General features: G+C 38.7%; 1 protein-coding gene across 2 annotated transcripts in view; it reads right to left on the bottom strand.

The window, feature by feature from the left end:
- The window catches only part of LOC136871803 (glycerophosphocholine phosphodiesterase GPCPD1), a 432,261-nt gene that overhangs the window by 84,358 nt on the left and 321,904 nt on the right, over positions 1 to 25,999 (bottom strand). For both annotated transcript variants that reach the window (XM_067145405.2, XM_067145404.2), the window contains exon 9: positions 24,818 to 25,043. In XM_067145405.2, the coding sequence (XP_067001506.2) occupies positions 24,818 to 25,043 (226 nt within the window). The remainder of the gene's footprint in view (positions 1 to 24,817; positions 25,044 to 25,999) is intronic.

A 25,999-nucleotide genomic window follows, 5' to 3' on the forward strand; every position in this document is an offset into this window, starting at 1 on the left:
TGATCACTGAACTCATTCATTAATCTAATTTACCATGCCCCAACAAATGATAAGAACAAAAAAGACAAGGCAGGGACAGAGAACTTCTGGAATGCACTGGATAAGGTAGTAACAAAAGCAAACAAGAGAGGTGTCACAATCTTGCTGGGGGATTTCAATGCACAGCTAGGCACTGAAAGGAGATTCAAAAGTCATATAGGGGATTACCCTGAGCACAAGAGAACAAATAAGAATGGAGAAAGGCTTGCGAACTTGTGCAAAAGACACAAGATGAGAATCATGACCACACACTATAAAGCAAGGCGAGTAAAAAGACAACCTGGGTAAGTCCGGGCAATAGAATTGGTGAAAGACAGATAGACCACGTACCGATACAAGACAAAAACCATGTGGAGATCATGAACACCAAAGTCAGGAAAAACAGCAGAATGGAGTCTGACCACTGTCTCATTGAAATCAAATGTAGATAGATACCAAACAGAACTAGGAGAAACACGAACACAAACTCACACCAGATCGACAGAGAACTACTGAACAAAAACAGAGATCAATACATGAAGAACCTGACAGTGGAGAGTACATGGGAAAACATAAAGGACAACGTTAGAGAAGAATCCAAACAATTGGCCACTAATAACAAGAGAAGGAAGCATGAGTGGTGGACAGAAGAATGTGAAGAGGTGGTAGAGTAAAGGAGGAAGATGTGGGTAAGGTGGTAGACTACCAAAGAAGGAAGAGGACCTGTCAAGATTTAAGACAGCAAGAAGGATGGCTGCCAAGACGATCAGGAATGCCAGAAGAAAAAGGTGGAATGAGAGACTGGAAGAAGCTGATCATGCGTTTAAGAAAAAACAAATCACGATCCTTCTTTAAGGAGATGAAGAGCAGGATAAAGGGTTATGAGGCGAAAGAACCTTTTGTGAAAGGACAAGAAGGCGAGTTGAAAATAGGTGAAAAACACGTATGCGAGGAAATGGCAAGATATTTCAAAGATCTACTGAACACAGAAGCACCCACAGGAAGTATGACACTACAGTACAGCAGACATCAACCAAGGACAAGCACCCACCAGAACAGACGTTGTGAAGGCAATCAAGGATCTCAAGAACAACAAAGCGGTAGGCAATGATGGTATATGCGCCGTGGAGATCAAATGGGGTGGTCCTGCAATGGAAGAAAGCATCTACAGAATAATAATGGACATCTGGACAAATAAGAAGATACCTAGCAACTGGAAAGAAGCCATAATTATACCAGTACATAAGAAAGGAGACAAAAGAATACTGGATAACTACAGAGGTATCTCACTGCTAAACATTAGGTACAAGATACTCTTGAGATTATTGCTGAATAGAGTGGAGGCACAGCTTGAATCGACCATAGGAGAATACCAGGGTGGTTTCCAGAAAGGGAGAAACTGCATAGAAAAGATCATCAGACTTAAGAGAATCAGAGAACACAGGCACAGGAAAGGAAAGGACACAATAGTGACATTTGTAGACTTCGCAAAAGCCTACGACTCAATAGACAGGAACACACTACTTGAACATCCTACCCAACAGAGGATTGTATTCTAAGACACATCCATTGGTGGGGGAAACACTGGAGGTTACAGCTGCTAGAGTAAGATACCGGAGTATGTTGTCAGACAGCTTCAAAATTAAAAGACAGGAGTCCGAAAAGGGGATGGTCTTACATGTAATAAATATCATTTTTGGTCCGATATTTGATTACAATAATAACAGTAAGTTATTTATTAAATTGACCACCTAATCAATACAATAAGTCATTGTCATGGATGATTTACATTGATCTGATATATTAGCCAATATATACTTAGATAATCTCGAACACAGTAAGATCATTAATAACATCAATGGACTATGTCTTTGGCATCGCTATGTCGATAACATAACAATCATAGATAAACAGATCAACAACAGCGATAACATACTATCATTTCTTAACAATTTGGATAATAACATTAAATTCACTAAAGAAGATGAGATCAATAGCTCTTTGAATTTCCTAGACATCAAAATCACATGAGTATCAAATAAGTTCAACTTCCAAATATACAGAAAAACCACCTTCTCTCCAATAACCATAAAAAATGATTCATTACATCCCAACTCACATAAAAAAGCCACTTATCACAGTCTAATATATAGAGCATTAAAAATTCTGATGTCCTCTACTAATTTGAAGAAAGAATTACTGGTCATTAAGGAAATAGCTAAATTCAACGGATTTAACACAGATATACTTAATTGACAAAATCATCAACAAAACCAAATTAAAACTAGCTACAAACTTAACTCCATTGAAACCCGTCAAACCAAAATACGCTAAATTCACGTTCACTAACCATAAGATTTATCCGATAACCAATCCATTAATGAAGCACGATGTAAAAATAGCCTACACAACAAAAAACACTAATCGCAATTTTTTCTTTAATCGTAACTCCATTAACATCACAGACAATACCGAAACAGACTTTCAACGTATTAGGTCGTGTTACGTACATGTAGTACGTGTTGAAGAGATGTTAAGTACAGAACAAAAATGGCCAGCCGGACACCAGTGGGATCCGAACCCACAACCTCCCGATTTCGCGTCGGTTGCTCTACCAATTGAGCTATGGTGGCCTAGGCCATCTTTGTTCTGTTTGAAAGGATCTGAGCTACAGGTCTGGCACTGCTGCTAGCACACTGTAGAGTGCGTTTAAGTCGCCCGTTGTGGGGCATGTCAATGAATTCAACACGTACTACATGTACGTAACACGACCTAATACGTTGAAAGTCTGTTTCAATTACAATTTGGTCGTGAAAATTCAATATTCAATCACAGACAATAGTTACTCTGGATCAGGAATATATAGATTGAAATGCTCTACATGTAATTTTTCTTATGTTGGCCAAACTGGCCGCAGCTTCTCCACCAGATACGCTGAACATTACAATGCTCAAAGACACAATAAATTCTCCACAATGGCCAACCACAAGGGACACAGGACATAAATTCACTACAATAGAACAAGACCTTCATATTCTCAACAGAGTCGATAAAAGTAAACTTATGACAGAATACGAAAATTTATTCATTTTCCTCGACCAACATTTCAATAAAGATAAGAAACTAAATGACATTATTGATTAAAAAAAAGCCCCTTATATGAACAGATTTTAATTCTATTACAAAATTCAATTCCCCTCACCAATATATTCTTAAAAACTTTCAACCCCAAATTAATAAGCATTCCCACCTCCTCTACAGTTAACACACTCCCCTCCCTTCCCCTCACAACTAGTACCTCTAATTCAAATGCAACCAATAAACCCATAGCCACACCCACTCTAATATCGCTCCCTCCAATGGCTTCTCACCGATACAACACGCGCAGTAATACACTCTCCTCCTTTCTCTCCCACCAATAGCAGCTCCCCTCCAAGCACTACGAACAAGCCAATAATCACGCCTCCGCAAACAGTTCCCCCTCCAACACAAACCTACGGCTACAATACTCGTAGTAAGAAGTTTACAGTTGTCAATACACTTAATTCATAACGAACAAGTTATCTTCACCTCGTCAAATGGTAAGTATACACGATCTCCGCTAAACTTTTAAAAAATCTTTTCACACAATTAATACCTTGTTCCTGGTTTCCTTTTACAGATTCAACTGTCAATAAACTCATATTCTAGACAATATTTTAACATCGCTTCAAATTGAGATGGTCCACAGAGGTCCAAATTTAACACTGTTCTTCAACCTTTACACGATCTCCGCTAAACTTTTAAAAAATCTTTTCACACAATTAATACCTTGTTCCTGGTTTCCTTTTACAGATTCAACTGTCAATAAACTCATATTCTAGACAATATTTTAACATCGCTTCAAATTGAGATGGTCCACAGAGGTCCAAATTTAACACTGTTCTTCAACCTTTAATCTACGTTTTATCTTCTCATCAATGTGTTCTACATTTCTACCATATGCCTATGACTTTCGTCTTTTGTCTCCTAGAAAGGAATATAGTGATCTCTTGACTAACCTTCAACATTATTTTCTCAATAAATATGAATGATCGTCATTCTCGTCAGAGTCTAATTGTAACCGCCAATCGCTCAACTTAATTTTATAGCAATCTTGTTCATCACAGTCTGTTTCTTTGTCCATTTTACTTGTAATAGCAGCCTTTTAATGTTAATATTTTTAATACTTTCACCTTTGTAATTCTTCACATTGTACAAAATTTCTTAAAACCAACATTGTTATTTTTAATGTCAATTTTAGTTTAAGTCTCTTCAAAATTTTTTAAATTTCATCTTATTATATGTTAATCAAGTGCTTATTTCTATTCCGAGGTTAAGACAATGGCTGATGATGCCTTCATACTAGGCGAAACATGTACCATTTTTAGTTAATAGATCAATGTAAATCATCCATGACAATGACTTATTGTACTGATTAGGTGGTCAATTTAATAAATAACTTACTGTTATTATTCTAATTACTTAAGGGGATGGTCTGTCGCCAATATTATTTAACCTAGTTTTGGATGAAGTGGTGAAGCAGTGGACACAAGTTGAATAGAATAGAATAGAACAGAACATCTCTTTATTGCCCACCCTAGTATACACCATCGGCTTACAGGCAATAAAAACAGCGAAACACACAGAAGCAAAAAAATTTAAACAAACAACATCTACTATATATCTTTTAAAACTACTTCACTACATACTCTATCGTCGCCATAAGACCTATCTGTGTCGGCGCGACGTAAAGCCCCTAGCAAAAAAAAACAAAAAAAACTACATACTCTAACTAATTTGGTGGCGCCGCACAGGCGGAACACCAGACCATGAGCTGTGCCACCCTTCACTAAAAAGAGACAACTGGCTGTTCGCTGTATCCCCTGGTATGGAGGGAGCCCCATCCACACCCGTGGGTCAGATGTCATCCCTACCTAAACCTCGTTGGCAATGTGCTTCCCTCCCATTCTTTGCGTGGTGAATCGCAGAGGCGGATACCAGACCGTCTGCGACCCATCACGCTCTTATCTACTGTCCTGCCTACTAATCCGAGTCGTCTTACGTACACATTGCCTGCTCCCATCTTTGATTCTCCAGTATCTCTATGTGCGGACATGCTTGTTCTTTTCACCTTGGGATGGGTCTTTCACACCCCATCCTTCCACCTTTTAACCCCCCCCCCCCCCCTTTTCCAAATCTTTCCATCTCTCATCCTCACTTACACCTGTTCATCTACCTTATAGTAACTTATCCACTATAGTTTACACACTGCTTGCTTATTTCAACACTATGTCCTAGAGTTAATATTTTATACACCATTTAACAACACTGAACTTGTCAACAGTTCTACAGTTTCCTTATTCCTCACCGATCTTTCATCTTATTTATGTCTCTCAGTCTTTAATTTAAAAAAAAATAATAATAAAAAAGCTAATTAACTGCACATTTCTTTACATTACCAATTTCAATACACCTGTACAACCCGAACTTGCCAACAGTTCAACAGTTCCCTTACTCATCACAGTTCTTTCCTCTTAACACAGTTGAATAGAACCACGGGAACTGAAGGTGTACAGATTGGATATAAGATCAAACACAATGTCATAGTGGATTGCCTTGCCTTCGCAGATGATATGGTATTGTTACATGAGAAGGAAGAAGACACAAAGTTGGCACTAGCAAATCTAGCCGAGATTGCAGCAAGGGTTGGTCTAAAAATAACCTACAAGACGAAGTTACTGAATACGAAGACCGATTGGAATGTAAAAGGCCAAGTGGTAGAGAGAGTAGACAACTTCCAGTACCTAGGTGAGAACATCACGGGTAAAGTACAAAGCAACAAAAGTACCACAGACCGAGCTCAACTGCTGCTGAAACTACGATATGCAACCATGACGACATATGGAAAGAAGAACCTCCCCTTGAGGAATGCCAAACTGCGACACTGCATAATAACCATCAGGAATCCTGTATTATATGTAACTGAAACGCTGACATTGGGCAAGAGAGCATACATACAATTGGAGGAGGAAAGAAGAATCTTGAGACATATATGGGACACCAAAAAGCAAGGTAAAATCTGGGTACACAGATCAAGGCAGGAACTATGAGAGTATAGAACCAATCTCGAGTGTGATAAGAAAGAGAAGGTTAGGATTTGTTGGACATCTCATGAGGATGAATGGATGACAGTAGGCTGACGAAGAAGATATGGAATGCAACCTGCTTAACTGGAAATAAGTGGATGAAGGAAGTCAGAGAAGATTGGGAGACTACTTGCATAAAAGAAAAATATCCACTGATGACAGTACAGGATAGGTCCAAATACAGAAAGCTCGTGAAAGTCACAGATGGACGGATACCAGGATCCAGATTCAGGTCATGGAAGCAGAGAGAAAGAGAAGGAGTGAGAGAAAGAAGAGGTATTGGGAAGAAAGAAGACGTGCCGAACAAGTCACTTGTGACCCTCAGGGGTCGTAACGAACCAAACAGAATAATCTAATTTACACTTTAAATGGTTATTATTTTATTGCCATAAAAATAAAATGACAGTGGACTTACGTTTATATGGATCTAAGTTTATTTCAATACTCCGGACTTAACAGCGTTAAGTATCATGAAAACATTAAATCAATACAATCTGGAATAACCACATCCAAGCATTAATACTTAATAATGTTTAGCCTTGTAATGAACAGGTGCCTCTGTGTCTCAGGCGGCAGTGTACCGGCCTCTTAGCGCTAGGTTCTGTGGTTCAGATCCCAGTTACTCCATGTGAGATTTGTGCTCGACAAGGCGGAGGTGGGACAGCTTTTTCGCTGGGTACTCCGATTTTCCCCATCATCTTTCACTCCAGCTACACTCTCCAATATAACTTCATTTTATCTGTCATTAATCATTGTCCCAGACAAGTGTGACAGGCTTCAGCAGCTGCCACGGTTCTTATCCTCACCACTAGATGGGGGACTTCATTAATTTCATTCCTGACCCAGTTGAAACTGGAAACATGCTGTGGATTTTCATTGTGATGAACGGGACTCCTCAAACATCGTCTTCAACTTCATCCCCATGAAACAGATGTCTGCAATAGGAATGTTAATTAACCGGAAACCATTGCAGAAGTGTCATTAAATCTTTATATTTCAACCAGCTGATTTTTTCATACTTTGTCTCAGTTGAATATCCAATGGCAAATACAGTAAAAATTTGTTAATTCAAAGTCGCTGGGATGCAAAAATCAGAATTCGAATTAACCGCCAACCTCTAATTCAGAAATGCCAACACTTGCCGCATCACAAAATACTCTATGACCCAGCACTGAATGCAATTAACCTTCATTCATAGTTTAAACCTTTCAAATGCCATGGCAAAATTCTATTTCCAAAATGTATCCAACAAGGTGCATTTACAGTATTCAAATAATGCCTCAGATAACTTACCGACAAATATAACCTCGCGCAATGAAAGAAAGAAATAAAGAAAGCATGATTCAAACATGAGGATATCTGGGCTGGCTCCCCTGTGCACGTACTGTATTCATTGGACTACTCTACAGCATGCATTTTAGATGCCGTGTAGTTGCACGGAAAGTACCCGATGCCCTTAAAACATTGTGGCTTATCGAACTTTCCTGTGACGAGGGGAGAAAGCTTCCATCTGCATTACAACGTTCTTCGACTTCCCGCCACGGCACCTCTCTCGAAATTCAGAAATGCCAGCCCTTGCCGTGTCACAAGTATTCTAGGACCCATTAATGCATGCAATCGCTTTGATTCACAGTTTAAACCTTTCAACTGCCATGAAGAAAACTATTTCGGAAATGTATCCAACAAAGTGCACTGACATTAGTCCTATTCAAATAATACACTTGGATAAATCACCGGCAAACATAACCTCATGCAACGAAAAAAAAAGCCACACGATTCAAAGACTAAGACAAATAATGCTGGCTCCCCTGTGCAAATTCTTTTTTTAAAAATTACTTTACCGTTTGCTTTTTTAGATGCATTGTACTTGTACAGAAAGTGCCTGACGCCCTTAAAAAATTGTGGGTTATAAAACTTTCCTATGACAAGGGAAGGATGTCTCGCTTCCATATGCATTGCAAGTTTCAACACAGTACAATGACCCCCCCACACTTGTACGATTTCCTGGCTGGTGCTTCTCTCGCTTAAAACCTTACGTCCATTTGGGATTGGCATTCAAAAAAACACAGTTTCATCGCATTGACAATATTGTTTGGTGCGTACGAATTGATTATATGAGCCACTCTTTTTCGCCAACTGTCGGCATCGCCAGTGTTCGCGGCTTCTGCTTCTCCGCACACTATCTGTTACGTGATATTATGGCGTTCCCCAATACGCTGAATACAAAAAACTTACGATTTCACTTGAACTTAACAAATATGAAGCACACTGTAGACACACAAAAGTGAGTGAAAGTACGGTCAGCTACCCCTGTATGTTTCGGAAGACGCGCTCTATCACGACACTGATAAATGTTGAATTTAAATTACTGTACTCTGTAAAATACTACTTTTTAAAAACTTAAAGGCAGTTTTGAATTAAAAGTCTGAATTTCGGTAATGGGACTGACGTTCTTCGAATTACGAATTATCTGTATTTCGAATTAAACAATTTAAATAACGTGCAAAACCGCCCCTCTTCTAATTAGGCATGATTTTGAATTAACGGATTTTGAATTATCAAGGTTCTACTGTATACAATGTTCCGAATATTTCGCTGCATATCAACAGATGGAAATTCCTCCGTGACGTCTGTTTTGTAAAATAGGATCCCAAATGCATCCTTTCATTCTTGCAACCATACCACTGAAGTTATTCTGAAAGGTACCATCTTCAGTGTTGTTCTTTTTTTTTAGCGATATGAATGGAAAGACAAGGCTGCCATCGAAGAGCTGACATTTCTGAAGTCTTCACCCTGAAAAGTGTCTTACTGTTAAATTTTGAAAGTAAATTCACCCAGTCATTGAGGGTGAAGATTGTGCTAGGTGGCAGATGATTCTTGGCTCTCTTTATAATTCTGTGGTCCCCATCTACCTCCATACGAGTGTGACCTCTGAGAAGAAACTTATGGTTATGTTTTTGAGACTGGGACTGCAGTTAAGAAGCCACAAGTAAATTTAAGCACATCATAAGACTGCAGTTTAGTCCTCCAAAATTATCTGTCCGTATGGTCTGAACTTCCATTCTACATTTCATAATATTCTATTTCGGTCAACTGAACAGAGAGGAGGCCCTGCTATCTTCTCATCCCAAAGCATGCATGAAGACACTCGAGAAGTAGAATCACGTATCGTATAGTTCAGTGTCCAGAGCTCCCTCAAGTAAGAACTCTGCGGATTAGTCAAGTACGGTGTTGGCAAACAATTTTGGAGGTTGGTCATTATGGTTTATTTACTTTGTATTGAGCTCTGTCTTTTCTTTATGCTCACTTTTTAGACGGTATCTCAAAGTTCCTTCTTCCATGTGTTTGTCTTGTTTTTCCTTAATGGCCTTAGCTCTCTCTTCTCTTGACTCATTCTCTACCTGGCATTTAAAAGATTACACAGATCACAAGTATTGATTTCTGGAGGGTAGAAAGATAAATTGAATTCTTCATTAAATACCCACTTGATAAGCCACTCTTTCGCTTTCTTCGTACCTGCTGCCTTGCATTCAACATACAATGAATACATTTTTGAAATGTTGAGATAAGTTCCCACATAATTTTTACCTGTCCTTTCTTGACAATAGTGCCTTTCATATGAAGGATACTTCATGATGTGCTTCCTTATTTGTTCCGAAACTTTTCCAGCAGTTTTGCAGTATATTTTAGAATAAAAATGACTGATCCATCCGTCCGTCCATAATCATTATAGACCGTTATGCCTTTCAGTATTCAGTCTGCAAGCCACTGTGAATTCACTAAACATCGCCACAATCCTCTGTTTGCAAATAGTGCTGTGGCCTCATTTTGCTCTATATCCTTAAATCATTAGAAACCGAGTCTAACCATCATCGCCTTGGTCTCCCTCTATTCCTCTTGCCCTCCATAACAGAGCCATTATTCTCCTAGGTAACCTATCCTCCCCCATTCATCTTACATGACCCCACCACCGAAGCTGGTTTATGCGTACAGCTTCATCCATTGAGTTAATTCCTCATTCTGAATACCCTCGTGCCATTGTTCCCACCTGTTTGTACCAGCAATCATTCTCGTTACTTTCATGTCTGTCACTCCTAACTTATAAGATATCCTGAGTCCACCCAGCTTTCGCTCCCGTAAAGCAAAGTTGGTCTGAAAACAGACCGATGTAAAGATAGTTTTGTCTGGAAGCCGACTTCCTTCTTACAGAACATTGTTGATCACAACTGTGAGTTCACTGCATTAGCTTTATTACACCTTGATTCAATCTCACTATATTACCATCCTGGGAGAACACACAACCTAAATACTTAAAATTATCTACTTCTTCCAGCTTTGTATCACCAATCTGATATTCAATTCGATTGAATTTCTTACCTACTGACATCAATTTAGTCTTTGAGAGGCTAATTTTCATACCATACTCATTGCACCTATTTTCAAGTTCCAAGATATTAGACTACAGATTTTTGGCACAATCTGCCATTAAGACCAAGTCGTCAGCATAGGCCAGACTGTTTACTACATTTCCACCTAACTGAATCCCTCCCTGCCACTTTATACCTTTCAGCAGATGATCCATGTGAACTACGAACGGCAAAGATGAAAGATTACAGCCTTGTCTAACCCCTGTAAGTACCCTGAACCAAGAACTCATTCTACCATCAATTCTCACTGCAGCCCAATTGTCAACATAAATGCCTTTGATTGATTTTCAATAATCTACCCTTAATTCCATAGTCCCACACCAGTATGGTGAACATCTTTTCCCTCGGTACCCTGTCATATGCTTTCTCTAGATTTACAACACATAAACACAACTGTCTATTCCCCTCGTAACAGTTTTCAATTACCTGGCGCATACTGAAGATCTGATCCTGATAGCCCCTCCGTGCTCTGAAACCACACTGGTTTACATCCAACTTCCTCTCAACCACTGATTGCAACCTCCCTTTCAAGATGCCAGTGAATGCTTTGCCTGGTATACTAATCAACTGAGATACCTCGATAGTTGTTGCAATCCTTCCTGTTCCCTTGCTTATAGATAGGTACAATCACTGCTTTTGTCCAATCTGAAGGTACATTACCAACACACCATGCTAATCTTACTACTCTATGAAGCCACTTCATCCCTGCCTTCCCACTATACTTCACCATTTCAGGTCTAATTTAATCTATTTTGCTGCTTTATGACAATGGAATTTTATTTACCATCCTTTCCACTTCTTCAAGCGTAATTTCACCAACATTTTCTTCCTCCCCATAAGCTTGCTTATTCACGGCACCATAGGAATATTTCCTTTTACGTTGAAAAGATTTCCAAAAGATTCCCTCCACCTGTCCAGTGATTCCCTGGGATCTATTATGAGTTCACCTGAATTACCCAAAACACTGGTCATTTCTTTTATTCCTCCCTTTTTAAGATTCTTTATTAATGTCCAGAAAGGTTTCCCCGCTGTCTGACCTAGCCTTTCCAGGTTATTACCAAAATCTTCCCACGACTTCTTTTTGGATTCAAAAACTATTTGTTATGCTCTGTTTCTTTCAACTACGTACAATTGCCTGTCTGCATCGGCCCTTGTTTGGAGCCATTTCTGATAAGCCTTCTTTTTAAGTTTACATGCTGGTCTCACTTCATCATGCCACCAGGAAGTTCACTTTTTCCTGTCTTTACACAGAGTCATTCTTATGCATTCCCTTGCTGTTCCTACTACAGCAGCCCTGTATGCCACCCATTCTCTTTCTATATCCTGAACCTGCTTACTGTCCACTGTTCGAAACTTCTCACTAATCATATCCATGTACTTCAGTCTAATTTCCTCATCCTGGAGATTTTCTACCCTTATTCGTTTCCAGACAGATTTCACTTTCTCTACCCTAGGCCTAGAGATACTTAGTTCACTACAGATCAGATAGTGGTCTGTATCATCGAAAAATCCCCAAAAAACTCGTACATTCCTAACAGACTTCCTGAATTTGAAGTCAGTTAAGATATAATCTATTATGGACCTGCTACCCCTAGTCGTAGCCTTATGCTTAAAGAATGTATTCGCAACTGCTAAACCCATACTAGCACAGAAGTCCAGCAAACGCTTCCCATTCCCATTAGCTTCCATATCTTCCCCACATTTACCAATCAACCTTTCATATCCTTCAGTTCTATTTCCAACTCTCGCATTGAAATCACCCATTAGCACTATCCTATCCTCGCTGTTGACTCTGACTACGATGTCACTCAATGCTTCACAAAACTTATCAACTTCATCCTCATCTGCACCCTTACATGGTGAATACACGGAGACAATTCTCAGTCCTAATTCCTCCAACTGCCAAACCTACCCACATCATTCGCTCATTTACGTGCCTAACAGAAACTATGTTGTGTGCAATAGTATTCCTGATAAACAGCCCTACCCCAGACTCTGCCCTTCCCTTTTTAACACCCATCGAGTACACTTTATAATCTCCTCTCTTCCTAGTTACCTGCCCTTACCTGAATATCACTTACTCCTAGTACATCCAGTTGCATCCTCTTTGCTGAATCAGCCAGTTCTACTTTCTTTCTTCCATAAGCCCCATTAATATTGATAGCTCCCCATCAAATTGCATTTCATTCGGCAAGTTGTTTCCAAGGAGTCCCTCGCCTGTGAAATGAGAGTGGGACTCCGTTACTCCCATAGGTCCGAGGCTTGCTCAAAATGTTCTGAGGTCGGTAAATTCATGAAGCAGGATGCTACCCTCTTACACATAGTCCAAGTAAGGATCTCTCCTCTAACGGTTTAGGGACCACCGGTGGGTGTATAGTACTGGCCGCCTGAGCACAAGGAGGGCCACGACTTAGAATATGTCCGAGATGCCCACTCCCATTCCATAGCAACTGGTATCCCGACTCTCAGGACCACTTACAAGGCCACTCAGCCGTTGTCCATGGTTCACAAACTAGGACATGACTACAGTAACCCACATAAAATTTAAACATGTACCTTTAGTTCTGTCAGAGAAGAAGCACGGCAAGGCTAGATTTCCTGCTGCCAGTTACTTCGTCCTTTTGAGTAGGCTCATTTCCTTTTAGAGGTACAGCCACAAACCTTTTTCCTTCTATTTACATTCATGGTTTATAAATAGTGCACTTCACAGCCTCAGTCTGTAAAAGAACCATTAACAATGCCTTTGTCAAGAGTGAGATATGCACACTGTGTTCCACAGCAAGGACTTGAACCAATTATTTGATTGTTTGCTTACAGCTAAAATAACGCATTTGGACTTGATAGATCCCTAAAATATTTATAACGATTTTATACTAACGTAACTTACGTTTATTTAAGATGCATTAGGACTTGCAACATTTTAAACTTGCCTATTGCCTTTTTATATTAACTTTTGTACTTAATTTAAAACTTAGTTCTAATGCAAGAGGCCATAGGAACCTTGTTTTCATAGCTTTCTCAGATGGCAAACATTGGACTAGTTATTCTAGCTCTCAGGAACAGATTATTATTTTTTTTTTGCTAGTTTCTTTACGTCGCACCAACAGATAGGTCTTACGGCGACGAAGGGACAGGAAAGGCCTAGGAGTGGGAAGGAAGCGGGCATGGCCTTAATTAAGGTACAGCCCCAGCATTTGCCTGGTGCGAAAATGGGAAATCACGGAAAACCATCTTCAGGGCTGTCGAGAGTGGGGTTCGAACCCACTATCTTCCAGATGCAAGCTCACAGCTACGTGCCCCTAACCGCACGTCCAACTTGCAAGGTCTCAGGAACAGATATGTTGGTCAGTGTGAATATGTATTGTACCAGGAACGCTGGTCCAGTATAAAGCCTCTGCACTTCAAACTTGAAATACGTGCCGCACGCTAATTCAACAGCTGGCTGCAGCATGTAGGCTGTGTGCGACGTGGAGCTGATGTCAGATCCTACCTCAAATTGTCACGGCGAGATAGCATCAGCCATAGAACATTCTAAATGTTCTATTGTTAATAACCTTTCTTGGGATTATGATTAAAATACAACAATGACATCGTACTGGCCCCTTTAACATCTTCATTTCTACCAAGTTTGATGAAAATCCGCCAAGGATTAAAGAAGATATTCAACGTAATATATAACTTCAATTCCCACGATTTTCGTATATAAGGAGAGTGGATTCTCATGCGAGATCAGTGAAGCCCCACAGTCGAGACCCAATGGTCGACGTGTGGAGGTACGTGCTGCGATGTAGTAGCCTACGATTTTCGCAAAGTGTCAAATGATTGATTTATTTCTGCGGTGTAGGAATATAAACTCTGCAGTGACAGAAATGAACTTGTAATTTTCTTCAGTGTTTATCTATTTGTGAGTGATTGAATTATTTCTGTGGTGAAAAATTCTGAATGGTGTGACAGAACTTGTATTTTTTCCGACAGTAACATTTCAAGGTGATTAACTATTTCTTCAATCTGAAACAAGTGTGTCAGAATTTGCAATTTTTCCAAGTACTCACGTTTCAAGGTGATAGGAATATTTTTGATTAACAAAGTTTGAACAAGGTGATAGAACTTTTATTCTGGTCAAGTGACTAAAAATATTTCGACAGTTAACATATGAAGAACTGTTTAGTAAGACTCGTCTTTTTTTAAGTGACGAACATTTCCAAGTGATTGAAATATTTCTCTGACAAATAAACTTAGACTTTGTGACAGTGTTACTGAACTTACAATTTTTCTCGAGTGGAGATCGTTTTTCAAGTATTTAAAACATTTCTGTAGTTAACAGGCTAAGAACTGTGTGTTAAGACTTGTGTTTATTCAAGTAGAATTTAACTTTACGTGTGATTGAGAAAGAAACTGTTAGTGAACAGAATCAATTTCCATTTATTTGTCTAACATCATTATTTACCACATTATAGGTGTGAACGAGATTAATTTCACAAAGCAAAGTATTTTCTTTTCTGACAAATCAAAATAATTAATGAACTGTGTAAATATTTCTCTCCAAGATGTAGAAGTCTATTTTATGCCAAGTGTCACGTAATTTGAACTTGTTGATTCCATTGACATTCGACTGTACGAATACGAAAGGGTACTACAGTAATTTTCTAAGTGGCAAATTTATTTATTTTGTGAGTTTGATTTCATTAACATTTGACTCTATTTCTTTACTTACAAGTGATATAATTGGGTCGCATGTTCGATTCCAGTGAACATTCGACCGCGTAAAAATTTATTTTCAAATTATCAATCTTAAACCACGGATTGGTGAAAATAAGTCAAGGAAATGTCAGTAGCAAACTAAATTGCTTTCAGAGAATGGCATGTATAGCCATAACTGGGGCAATGAAAACTACACCGACAGAAGCCTTGAACACCCTACTAGATCTCCCTCCATTAAGTAACTTTATAGAGGGACAGGCTAGAATGAGCTCATATAGATTGGAGCAAAATGGATGCTGGAAGGCTCAAAGGCCCAATCTTGGAGACTAAAATTAACAGAGTAATAACAGGGGAAGTTTTACACATGCCAACTGATCATATGATTCCAAAGTATATCTTTGAGAAACCATTTGAGACCCAGATAACAAAAAAGGAAGACTGGGACATTAACAGATAGAAAACTGGTAGGGAAGATATTGTGTGGTGGACAGATAGCTCAAGGACTGAGATGGGAACAGGAGGAGGGTTCAACAGGGAAAGACCTGAGAGATCAATCTAAATGAGTCAAGGGCAGACACACTACAGTTTTCCAAGCTGGAGTGATAGCCATCATTACATGCCTTGAGGAAAACCTAAAAATGAAATACAGAGATAAGAAATTTTTCATATTTACAAATAGCCAAGAAGCCATTAAGGCACTTGAAGCTGTCCAGATTAAAGCCAAAATTGTTTGGTATTGTCATACACTTCTCCTGAAGCTCTCAGAGTACAATGTTGTCAAAATAATATGGGTACCTGGCCACGCAGGCATAGAAGGTAATGAAATAGCAGATAAACTGGCAAGAAAAAGGTTAGAAATAACTTTTGTGGGCTCAGAACCAGTATGTGAGATCTCTTATAGACAAGCCCGGCTTTACATAGGTAAATGGGTACGAAAGAAACAAATGGAAAACTGGAAAAATGCTCCAGGATGCAGGCTTGCGAAAGAACTAATAAAGAGCCCAAACAAGAAGCATACTAAGGAACTGCTGGAACTCAGCAGAGAAAATATACGATGGGTAGCAGGACTGCTGAGTTGACACTGCCATCTTAAAAAGCACCTACATAGAATTGGAGTAATAAGAGACAAGGTATGTAGGAATTGTAACGATGTGGAAGAATCAGCTGAACACATACTCTTTGAATGTGAGGCACTGGGAAGAATCAGAATCTCCACACTGGGATTACCTGGTGAAGAGAGAAGAAATATCTAAGAAGACCCAATAAGGAGGACCAGCAACTTTATGAAGGGAGCGAGTATGACTGTGTGGGGATGAAGGAAAACACATGGTAGCAAAAGATCTTCGAGGTCGATGCTAAAAGGAACTTTTTAAAGAGACCCCATGAATAAAGGAAGAAGAAGAAGAAACCACGGACTAGATTTCATTGACATTCTACCGTGTGAAGTTACTAGTCTATTCTTTAGTGTTCATTGGTGTTATGAATCATTTTTGAACTTATTTCGTTTTCACCTATGCAGAAGCCGCTTTCTAAATTAGCACATCCACAAGTTTAAATACGTGTGTTCATGTCTATATTTCAAGTGACCAATCTCAGTACCCGAACTGCTAGATCTTCCAGACCGTCCAGACCTTCCAGAACGTTTAGAGCTTCCATCACTGGAGGAGTCGTAGTGGTGGAACGAGGGGAGCAGCCGAGGAGCATCGCCAGCCACAGGCTGGGGAAAGGTCATATCCCACTTATCTTCTGTACAGAGGTGATATAAAACTTGATCTCTCATCAATAAATTCTGACAGTTTTAAAAAAATTCTACGCACTTTATTTGAACAAACCTTTCTCTCTCTCTCTCTATGTCACTCCATTAATGTACCGTACATGCCCTACATGAAGTCTTGTGCTCTTCAAGCCCAAAGTACGGGCATTTCCCGTTACAGTATGTTTTCTAATATGTTAACCAAGAGGCATTTTTGCACAAAACAAAGGATCTTTAAATCTTGATTAATTAATTATTATGTCCAATAACAAACTCATTATATTGTTATTGATTAATTAATTAATGGATATTTATGGTAAAAATCTTTCATGTGTATGCTCATGGCTGAAGAACGGTTGTATTTAGTGGCATTTAAATGCTCTCAATATCTTATTGTAAAGTTTCTGCCAGTCTGAAAAATACAGGAAGATTTACAGGATTGACATTTGATTCTGCATACTCCTGAATTAAGATATTATTATTATTATTATTATTATTATTATTATTAGAGAGGGTTTAATATGCTATTTTTATATTTTGTGTTTTGAAGATGTTAGTAATCTAGTAAATGTTGTTGTTGTTGTTGTTGAACGTGAAAGAAACATAGTTCTTTTTAGGTATTGAGCTATACATTAGATGTAGAACACACATACATTCTTTAATTTTAAGTGTTTTAAATCATTATTATGTATAATTAATTCCTACTGAAGATGAAGAAGGGTTGAAATGAGTATAGAAGTAAATTTTAAGTGTAGAACACTCGATGTATTAAAGAGGAAAATAACTTGAGCAATAAATTGTTATACAGTAGAAGTCTGTTATAGCGAGAATTCATAACAGCGAAAAATTTACTCGCTATAACGGATTGTCATTATATCCAATTTTTGTATAAAAGTCGGAAAACCCTTCATGCACTTTAAAATCGGTATGAAACGGCAATCAGTTTGTTCAAAACTTGCGTTTCCGCAGATGATATCCACACTACGGCTTAATTGTTTGTTATTTTTCGTAATCTGATACTACATGAAAGTGTATGTTTAATTTCATTCTGAAAAAAATATAGTTCCGTATTTCTCCGAATCCAAGATGAACCCCACTTTTTCCTTCAAAACATTTAAATCAGGCTCAAAAAGAAGTATGTAAAATCGTACAGGCCTATGCATTTTTAGACTATTTTTAGACACCGAACACTGTCTTTCGTCACGCCGTATTTCTTTTTTTTTGCGGCTGCACAATTTATTTCTGCGGGTTTAAGGACCATTAACTTAACAATGGCATCATAATACCGAAGAGAACTCGTTTCCGGCAATACCTATTCCATACCTCTCTACAACACAACGATCCATCAGGAAATTATTCTTGCTGTCTATAAACCTGTTACTTTTACGCAGCGTCAGATATAACCAGCTACCGCTACACGCATGTCTTGCTTGTTGGGTGCGACCAAATTCAACGGCTAGCGATGTATAGGCCTAAGCGCGAACGTTGAAAGTCAACGAACGAGTTTATTGCGCCATGGTATGGCGAACCACCCTTGCGTTTTTCGTGCACATACCTCCCAATTTCATCATCGACTTCTTTAAAGCGTCCTTGTTGTGGACCACTGAATGCATTTTTCTTACAGTACGCATTTTTCAGCTCTTTGTCTTCACGCTAACGCCAAATATTGGCTTTAGTTAGGCCTATGCCGTATTTACTTGCGGCTGCACAATTATTCTACATTTCCGAGTGTTTAATAAACATTAACTTAAAATTGGCATTATAATATCGACTAGAACCCGTTGAAAATTTGCCGGCAATACCTTTTCCACGTATTTTTACAATACGACTATCCATCACGAAAATATTCCTGCCGTCTATAAACCTTAATTTTACTAAGCGTCAAGTACAATAGACGCATTATGACTCTGCCACTGAGTAGCCATGGATTTTCTAGGAATTCGAAGGGTCACGTTTTGATGCCATTCTGCAGATTTGAGAAAACACACAACCGTACGCTGTACAACCGGTAGCGATGTGTAGTAAAGAAGCGATCGTCAATGAGTTCTGTGCGTGTGTGAAAAGAAGCAGCGTGGTTACCGCGGTAGTTGCCAGAGGTATCCATTAACTTACTGTTACGCCGCAAATGCAACAACCCTTGAGTTTTCGCAAGATATTCTGAGAAAAAAAATGTCTTGGATTCGGAGAAATACGGTATCACTCCAGAGATTTCTGTGGCAAACACCTTAGCTTTCTTCTTCAAACAGCGTCACCTAACCTAACCGTATATGTAGCCTATAATTTAAATCTAAGAATTTCATTTTTGTCCGTATTGAACTGAGAATGGAAGATAGGAAACTTAAAAGGGTTCACCTTTTCAATACAAATAAATGTTATAGTTTATTTACAACATATATTTACACTTGGAACTAGTTTCGACGCTGTTTTGGCGTCATCTTCAGCCAAAATGTGGGAAATAGGCTAGCATGTAGACATTTATATTACAAGGTGTTACATTAGTGTGATTAAATGAGAGAACATGAAGACGCAAAATACAATGTCAGTTTCAAAGTGGTCATGAAGGGTGAGTCAAAATTGTATAAACATGACATAACATAATCACTTGAACAATAAAACATATAAACATATAAACTGTAACAAAACCATGCAGAAGTACGAGATGATTGGCATTGGAGATTCAAATTATTACAGATACCCTTCCATTGAATGTTGCCTGCCGCGAGTGTAGTACAAAACATAGGCTATATTTCAATAAACACAATCTTCTCAAAAATGCATATAACATTATGAAATATTTGGGTTGAGGTGAAATTTGGCAGTTAGGGATTGAAATCACTTATTCAATAAGCATCAATTCAGGTGGAAACATTTACGTTGTTATTATTATTACTTATATATTATTCTCAGTTCAATACGGACCAAAAACATGAAATTCATAACCATTAAAGGTGCCATATAAGTCAAGCGCAGCGTAAGTATGAGACAGGGCTCAACATATGCAAACTGGTACAAATGCATATTTGAATCCAAGTGTGAGATGAACATGGTAGATAAAGAATCGCTTTGCTGAGGGTGTAGTAAACATATTCAGCTCGACAAGAAATATAAAATTGGAATTAAGGAAGACATTCCTCTGAGAGCTAAGAGGTTGACTGTGCCAGTATTTGTGGTGTATTGTTGCAGCGTTACGTGTAGGGTGGGGGCAGGTTTCTATGATGTTTGTTGCGGGACCTAAGGCGGTAAAGCTATGGCGTGAAATGAAGAGGAATAGAGCGTATTGGATAGTTTAGGTCTGGGGAGCGGCCATTGTTGGATTAGGAGGGGAGAGGGAAGGAGCGGTAGGGGAGGAGGAGTGGAAGGAGGGGAAATATGGGGGGTGATGTGGTGAAAGTGTGTGGCGTGACAAAGTATTATGCATAATGAGAAAGACAGATCTATTTTTCGGGATATTAATGTTTTTGAAAAATTCAATGAGAAAGTCGAATAGGATCTTTGGTTTCTCTGAGATATCATTTAAGTTTAGGTTTGGATTGAAATATTGGTCTAAATGAATATAGAGGTTTTCAGTGACGTCTAGGAAAGAACCTTTGTTTAGAATTTCTAATACCTCAAGATCTTGATTTATTTCAGTAAAGTTGTGCTTGAATTCTTTTATATGTAGGCCGACCACAGAAAAACGGTTGTGTTTTATGGCATTGACATGTTCTGCAAATCTGATTTTAAAACTGCGTCCTGTTTGCCCTAGGTAAGAACTTTTGCAGTCTTGGCCTATCATGAAAACATATTTGAAACGCATGTAGAGACATAACCTCCTCGTGAAAAATTTACATGTAAATAGCCGTAACTAGACGCGAGAAGATATGAAATATTCTCTGAAATCAGTGATGCACTCTGCCATGTCTTGAGGTGTATGACATTCTTACGTAATTTCCGTATATAACATTAAAATGAAGATATCGTTTATTCAGTGTTTATTTTTATGAGTTAACAACTGCTATCGGCCACGTTATTTACGTATTTATTACGGAAACGTGTTATCCACTTTCATTTTGAATTTTCTTTAGAGAACAGCAGTCGATGGGTATTACTAATCAATTCCAACATCGCCTTTGAATGACAACGAGAGCGCTCGCAAATGCACAAAGTGAGAAAACTATACCGTACCGAAGATGATCGATCGCATTTTGTTGCAAACGTTTCAGTTTTCTTATTAAAACAGTGTCACGTATCCTAACTTAACCGTACTATACGTATGATGAAAACACACTTCAAGCGCAGGTAGAGAAATTATACCTTTCTCGCTATAAATTTTCATAACAGCCTTTCCGTAATTTAACCAGACGCGACAAAATACAAACTAACATATGAAATCAATTAAGCACTCTGCCATATCTCGAGGTGTATCCCATTCTTACTTAATTGCGGTATTTAGCTTCAAAATTAAGCGGTCGTTTAGTCAGCCTTAATTTTTTAACGAGTTAACCGTTATCGGACACGTTATATATGCATTTATTACGAAAATATGTTCTCTTTCATTTCGAAGTTTCTTTACGGAACAGCTGTCGACAGATATTACTAATCGACTCCGACATCGCCTTCGAATGTCGATGAGAGAAATCGCTAGTGCACATAGCGAGGTAACGATGCCGAAGGTAATCGATCGCATGCAATATCATCGCTGGGGTGCATAAATATCGGTAACGGAAAAATTCGCGCGTGCTTAATCGCTCGTAATAACGGATGCGCCAGTGATACGGTTCTCGCTGTAACCGAAGGACAATACACAGGTTAATATAGGAATTTTGAAGGGACAGAAAAAAGCTGTCGCTATAACGGAGTTCTCATTATATGCCGTACTCGCTATAGCGGACTTCTACTGTATTAGCGAGCCAAGTAGAAATGGCTTCTGCTTTTCAAGATTATGGTAATTTATGCGAATGCAATCAGAGTTCTTCCAGTGAAAGTTACAGAAAACTCAAAAGGAATGTCAGAAAATGGGAAAGGGAAAAGGGTTAGTGGTGATTATTACATTTAATACAGAGTTGAACTGAGTGAAAAGAAGAGCTTGGGTGGAGATGGAGACTGTAAATGTGTGTGAAAGTTAATATAATGACAGAAAAAATTGTAAAAGCATTTTGTGTTTTCAAGTTCTGGTCCAGTATTTCGTGTTCCATTCACCTCCGTGGCTGAGTGTGTTTACTCGTGCTCCACAAAAGGACCGAGCTTCGAATCCCGGTACCGACAGCGGCTACCCTGAGTGTGTTTTTACTCAGTGTTTTTCTGCATTCCTTCCAGACAAATGCCAGCATAGTACCTTATTTCAAGTCCACCGACCCATGACAACAACCAGTTATCATATGAGAAACCTTTCTTCAATAGTCTGCATTATAATTAAGTGGCTGCATCTGAACATAATTTGTCTCACCCCTGTTGTGATTAGCAATAAAAACTGAAGTTGTTTGGCAGTGTTAAAAATAAAACCACTTCTTTCAGATGAAAACAAAAAATATCTTAATTTTATCCTCCAAAAATGTATTTTTTCCACCAGTGAGAAAGTATCTTATTCTGTTGTGTTGTAGGAGTCATCAGTCCATAGACTGGTTTGATGCAGCTCTCCATGCCAACCTATCCTGTGCTAACCTTTTCATTTCTACATAACTACTGCATCCAACATCTCCTCTAATCTGCTTGTCATATTCATACCTTGGTCTACCCCTACTATTGTTACCACCTACACTTCCTTCAAAAACCAACTGAACAAGTCCTGGGTGTCTTAAGATGTGTCCTATCATTCTATCTCTTCTTCTCGTCAAATTTAGCCAAATCAATCTCCTCTCGCCAATTCGATTCAGTATCTCTTCATTTGTGATTTGATCTATCCATCTCACCTTCAGCATTCTTCTGTAACACCACATTTCAAAAGCTTCTATTCCCTTTCTGAGTTAGTTCTCGCCCATGTTTCACTTCCATACAATGCCAGGCTCCACACGAAAGTCTTCAAAAACATCTTTCTAATTCCTATATCAATGTTTGAAGTGAGCAAATTTCTTTTCTTAAGAAAGCTCTTCCTTGCTTGTGCTAATCTGCATTTTATGTCCTCCTTACTTCTGCCATCGTTAGTTATTTTACTACCCAAGTAACAATATTCATTTACTTCCTTTAAGACTTCATTTCCTAATTTAATATTTCCTGCATCATCTGTCTTCGTTCGACTGCACTCCATTACTTTTGTTTTGGACATATTTATTTTCATCTTGTACTCCTTACTCAAGACTTCGTCCATACCATTCGGCAGCTTCGAGATCATCTGCAGTCTTGGATAAAATAACAATATCATCAGCAAATCTCAAGGTTTTGATTTCCTCTCCTTGGATTGTGATTCCCTTTCTAAATTCCTCTTTGATTTTCTTTACTGCCTGTTCTATGTAAACATTGAAAAGGAGGGGGGGGGGGGACAAACTGCAGCCCTGCCTCGCTCCTTTCTGGATTCCTGCTCTCTCTCTTTTTTTTTTCTTTTTTCTTTTTTTCAAAAGCCCTCGATTCTTATCACTGCAGACTGATTTTTATACAGATTGTAGATAATTCTTCATTCTTGGTATCTGATCCCAATCATCTTCAGAATCTTAAATAGCATGGTCCAATCAACATTATCGAATGCCTTTTCTAGATCTACGAATGCCATGTACATGGGCTTGTCCTTCTTGATTCGACCCTCTAAGATCAGACGTAAAGTCAGGATTGCTTCACGTGTTCCTACATTTCTTATGAAGCCAAATTGATCTCCCAACTCAGCTTCAACTTGTTTTTCCATTCTTCTGTAAATAATATGAGTTAAAATTTTGCAGGCATGAGATACTAAACTAATGGTGCAATAGTTATCACACCTGTCAGCACCGGATTTCTTGGGAATAGGTATAACAACATTCTGCCGAAAATCGGATGGGACTTCTCCTGTCTCATACATCTTACACACTAAATGGAATAACCTTACCATGCTGGTTTCTCCTAAGACAGTCAGTAATTCAGAGGGAATGTCATCAATTCCAGGTGCCTTGTTCCTATTTAGGTCGCTCACAGCTCTGTCAAACTCTGACCTCAAAATTGGGTCTCCCATTTCATCAGGATCAACAGCCTCTTCTTGTTCCAGAACCAATATTAGAATTTAAAAAAATGATGGTTAGCCTATTTTTGCGTGCATCTATTCGATTTACACCAAAAATACATTTGGAATGTTTATAAACCAACTGCCCTGTTCAATTTTTTGCTTTTAAGTTTTCACAACATTTGCTTTCTATTTCGTTTCGATCACTCTTCCAGGGTAATCAGCACTCTGTGGTGATCGGATGTGTACAGTCATGCAATCAACCCACACACTAAGTTGTGAGAGAAACACAACAAATGAGTGGGATAAATATAAGCTGGAAAATATACGTTGAACATAATATGTTTTGAACTGTTACAATTTGGTATGAATAATGTTTTTCAGCATTAAATTGTTATGGGACCTCATATGAAACAATCTTATCTCATTCAACAGCATTCAAGAGCACAACATACAGTAATTGGGGGAAAGCACATCAAACTGTACTTTAATCTCAGGTGCATTTATTACATTTTGAAACGATGCTCCTCAAATATCACCATGAAAAGAAATTTAATAAACTGCAGCTAACAGAGTAAATAAAACATATAAAGTTTATGCATTGTCTCCTCCATCCTCAGTGAAGGAAAGTATTTTTACTGCAACTGACCTTGAGAAGCTGTAACTGCTCCAGCGTCAAGTCCTTCACTGGCAGCTCCAGCATGTCATGCTCCTCAAGCTGCTTCTTCCGTTTCATGGCAATGCATACATAAAAGTCATGGTATAAAACAGGTACGAGATCCTTTGTTAACTGAACATCAAATTCCACTAAATCTGCACCATGCATGGCAGCTGTTTTTAATGAGGCAATCGTATTCTCTCTTACATCTGAGCATCTAGAACAAAAGAAAGAATGAAATCACAGGGAGTTATTCACTGTTTCTACAAGTATACAATAGAATTCCATAGCATTTCTTGCTTATGTCATTTTAAGTTTGAAGGGTCAGCGGGAAAAACGCTTTCAGTCCACAACTTACTGTTTTGAGTTTTTGACGCTTGTACAAAGCTCAGTACCGTCCCTTTGAACCACAAGACTCACCATTAGCAAAAACGCTCTCGGTCCGCTGTAATAGAGAGAGAAAGATATGGCATGAGCGGGGAGAATGGTTTGAGTCACAGCGCAGATGGAAGAACGATCAGGGTCCTAAGAATGTGGTGGGGAGGCGCAGCTTAGCAACAGACAAGCAGTAGCGTGGCTGACCTTGTTCAGATGCAGTTCATTCTTTGTGTGTGTATTCATGTAAAAAGTTATTATTACGTTAAATTTACAGTTGTGTTGTGATGGAGAGTGTGTTTGAAAGTGAGGGAAGTTCAACCGAAGAAGGTGAAAAGCTTGTTTCAAGAACATCAAAGAAGAGAAAAAGGTACGGTCGTGTCAAAGATGTGATGAAAAAGATTAGGTTAAGTAGTCATACTACAGGCAAAGATTGCAAGTGCCAAAGGTTAAAATGCTTTGAAAATGTTTCATTAGATGACAGACGAAGAATAATACAAGAGTTTAATGAACTAGAGTCATATGACAAACAAAATGCATACTTGGGAGGCCTTATTACAGCTTTGCCTGTGCAAAGGCATAGGAACAGGAAACCACACGAAGAAGCAAGGTTTAACCAGAGTTCATTTGCATACAGAGTTACAGTACAAAGTAATAACACTTTTCGCGATGTAACTGTCTGTATAAAGGCCTTTTTTTCGTATTCATGGGGTTACTTCGCCCAGAATTCAAACAGTCAGAGAATCACTGGCTTCTAGTGGCTCTGTAAAACCAGATGGAAGGGGTTACCACAATAAG

The sequence above is a fragment of the Anabrus simplex genome, chromosome 4 (genome assembly GCF_040414725.1).
Source record: "Anabrus simplex isolate iqAnaSimp1 chromosome 4, ASM4041472v1, whole genome shotgun sequence".
In the NCBI taxonomy this organism is placed as follows: Eukaryota; Metazoa; Arthropoda; class Insecta; order Orthoptera; family Tettigoniidae; genus Anabrus; species Anabrus simplex.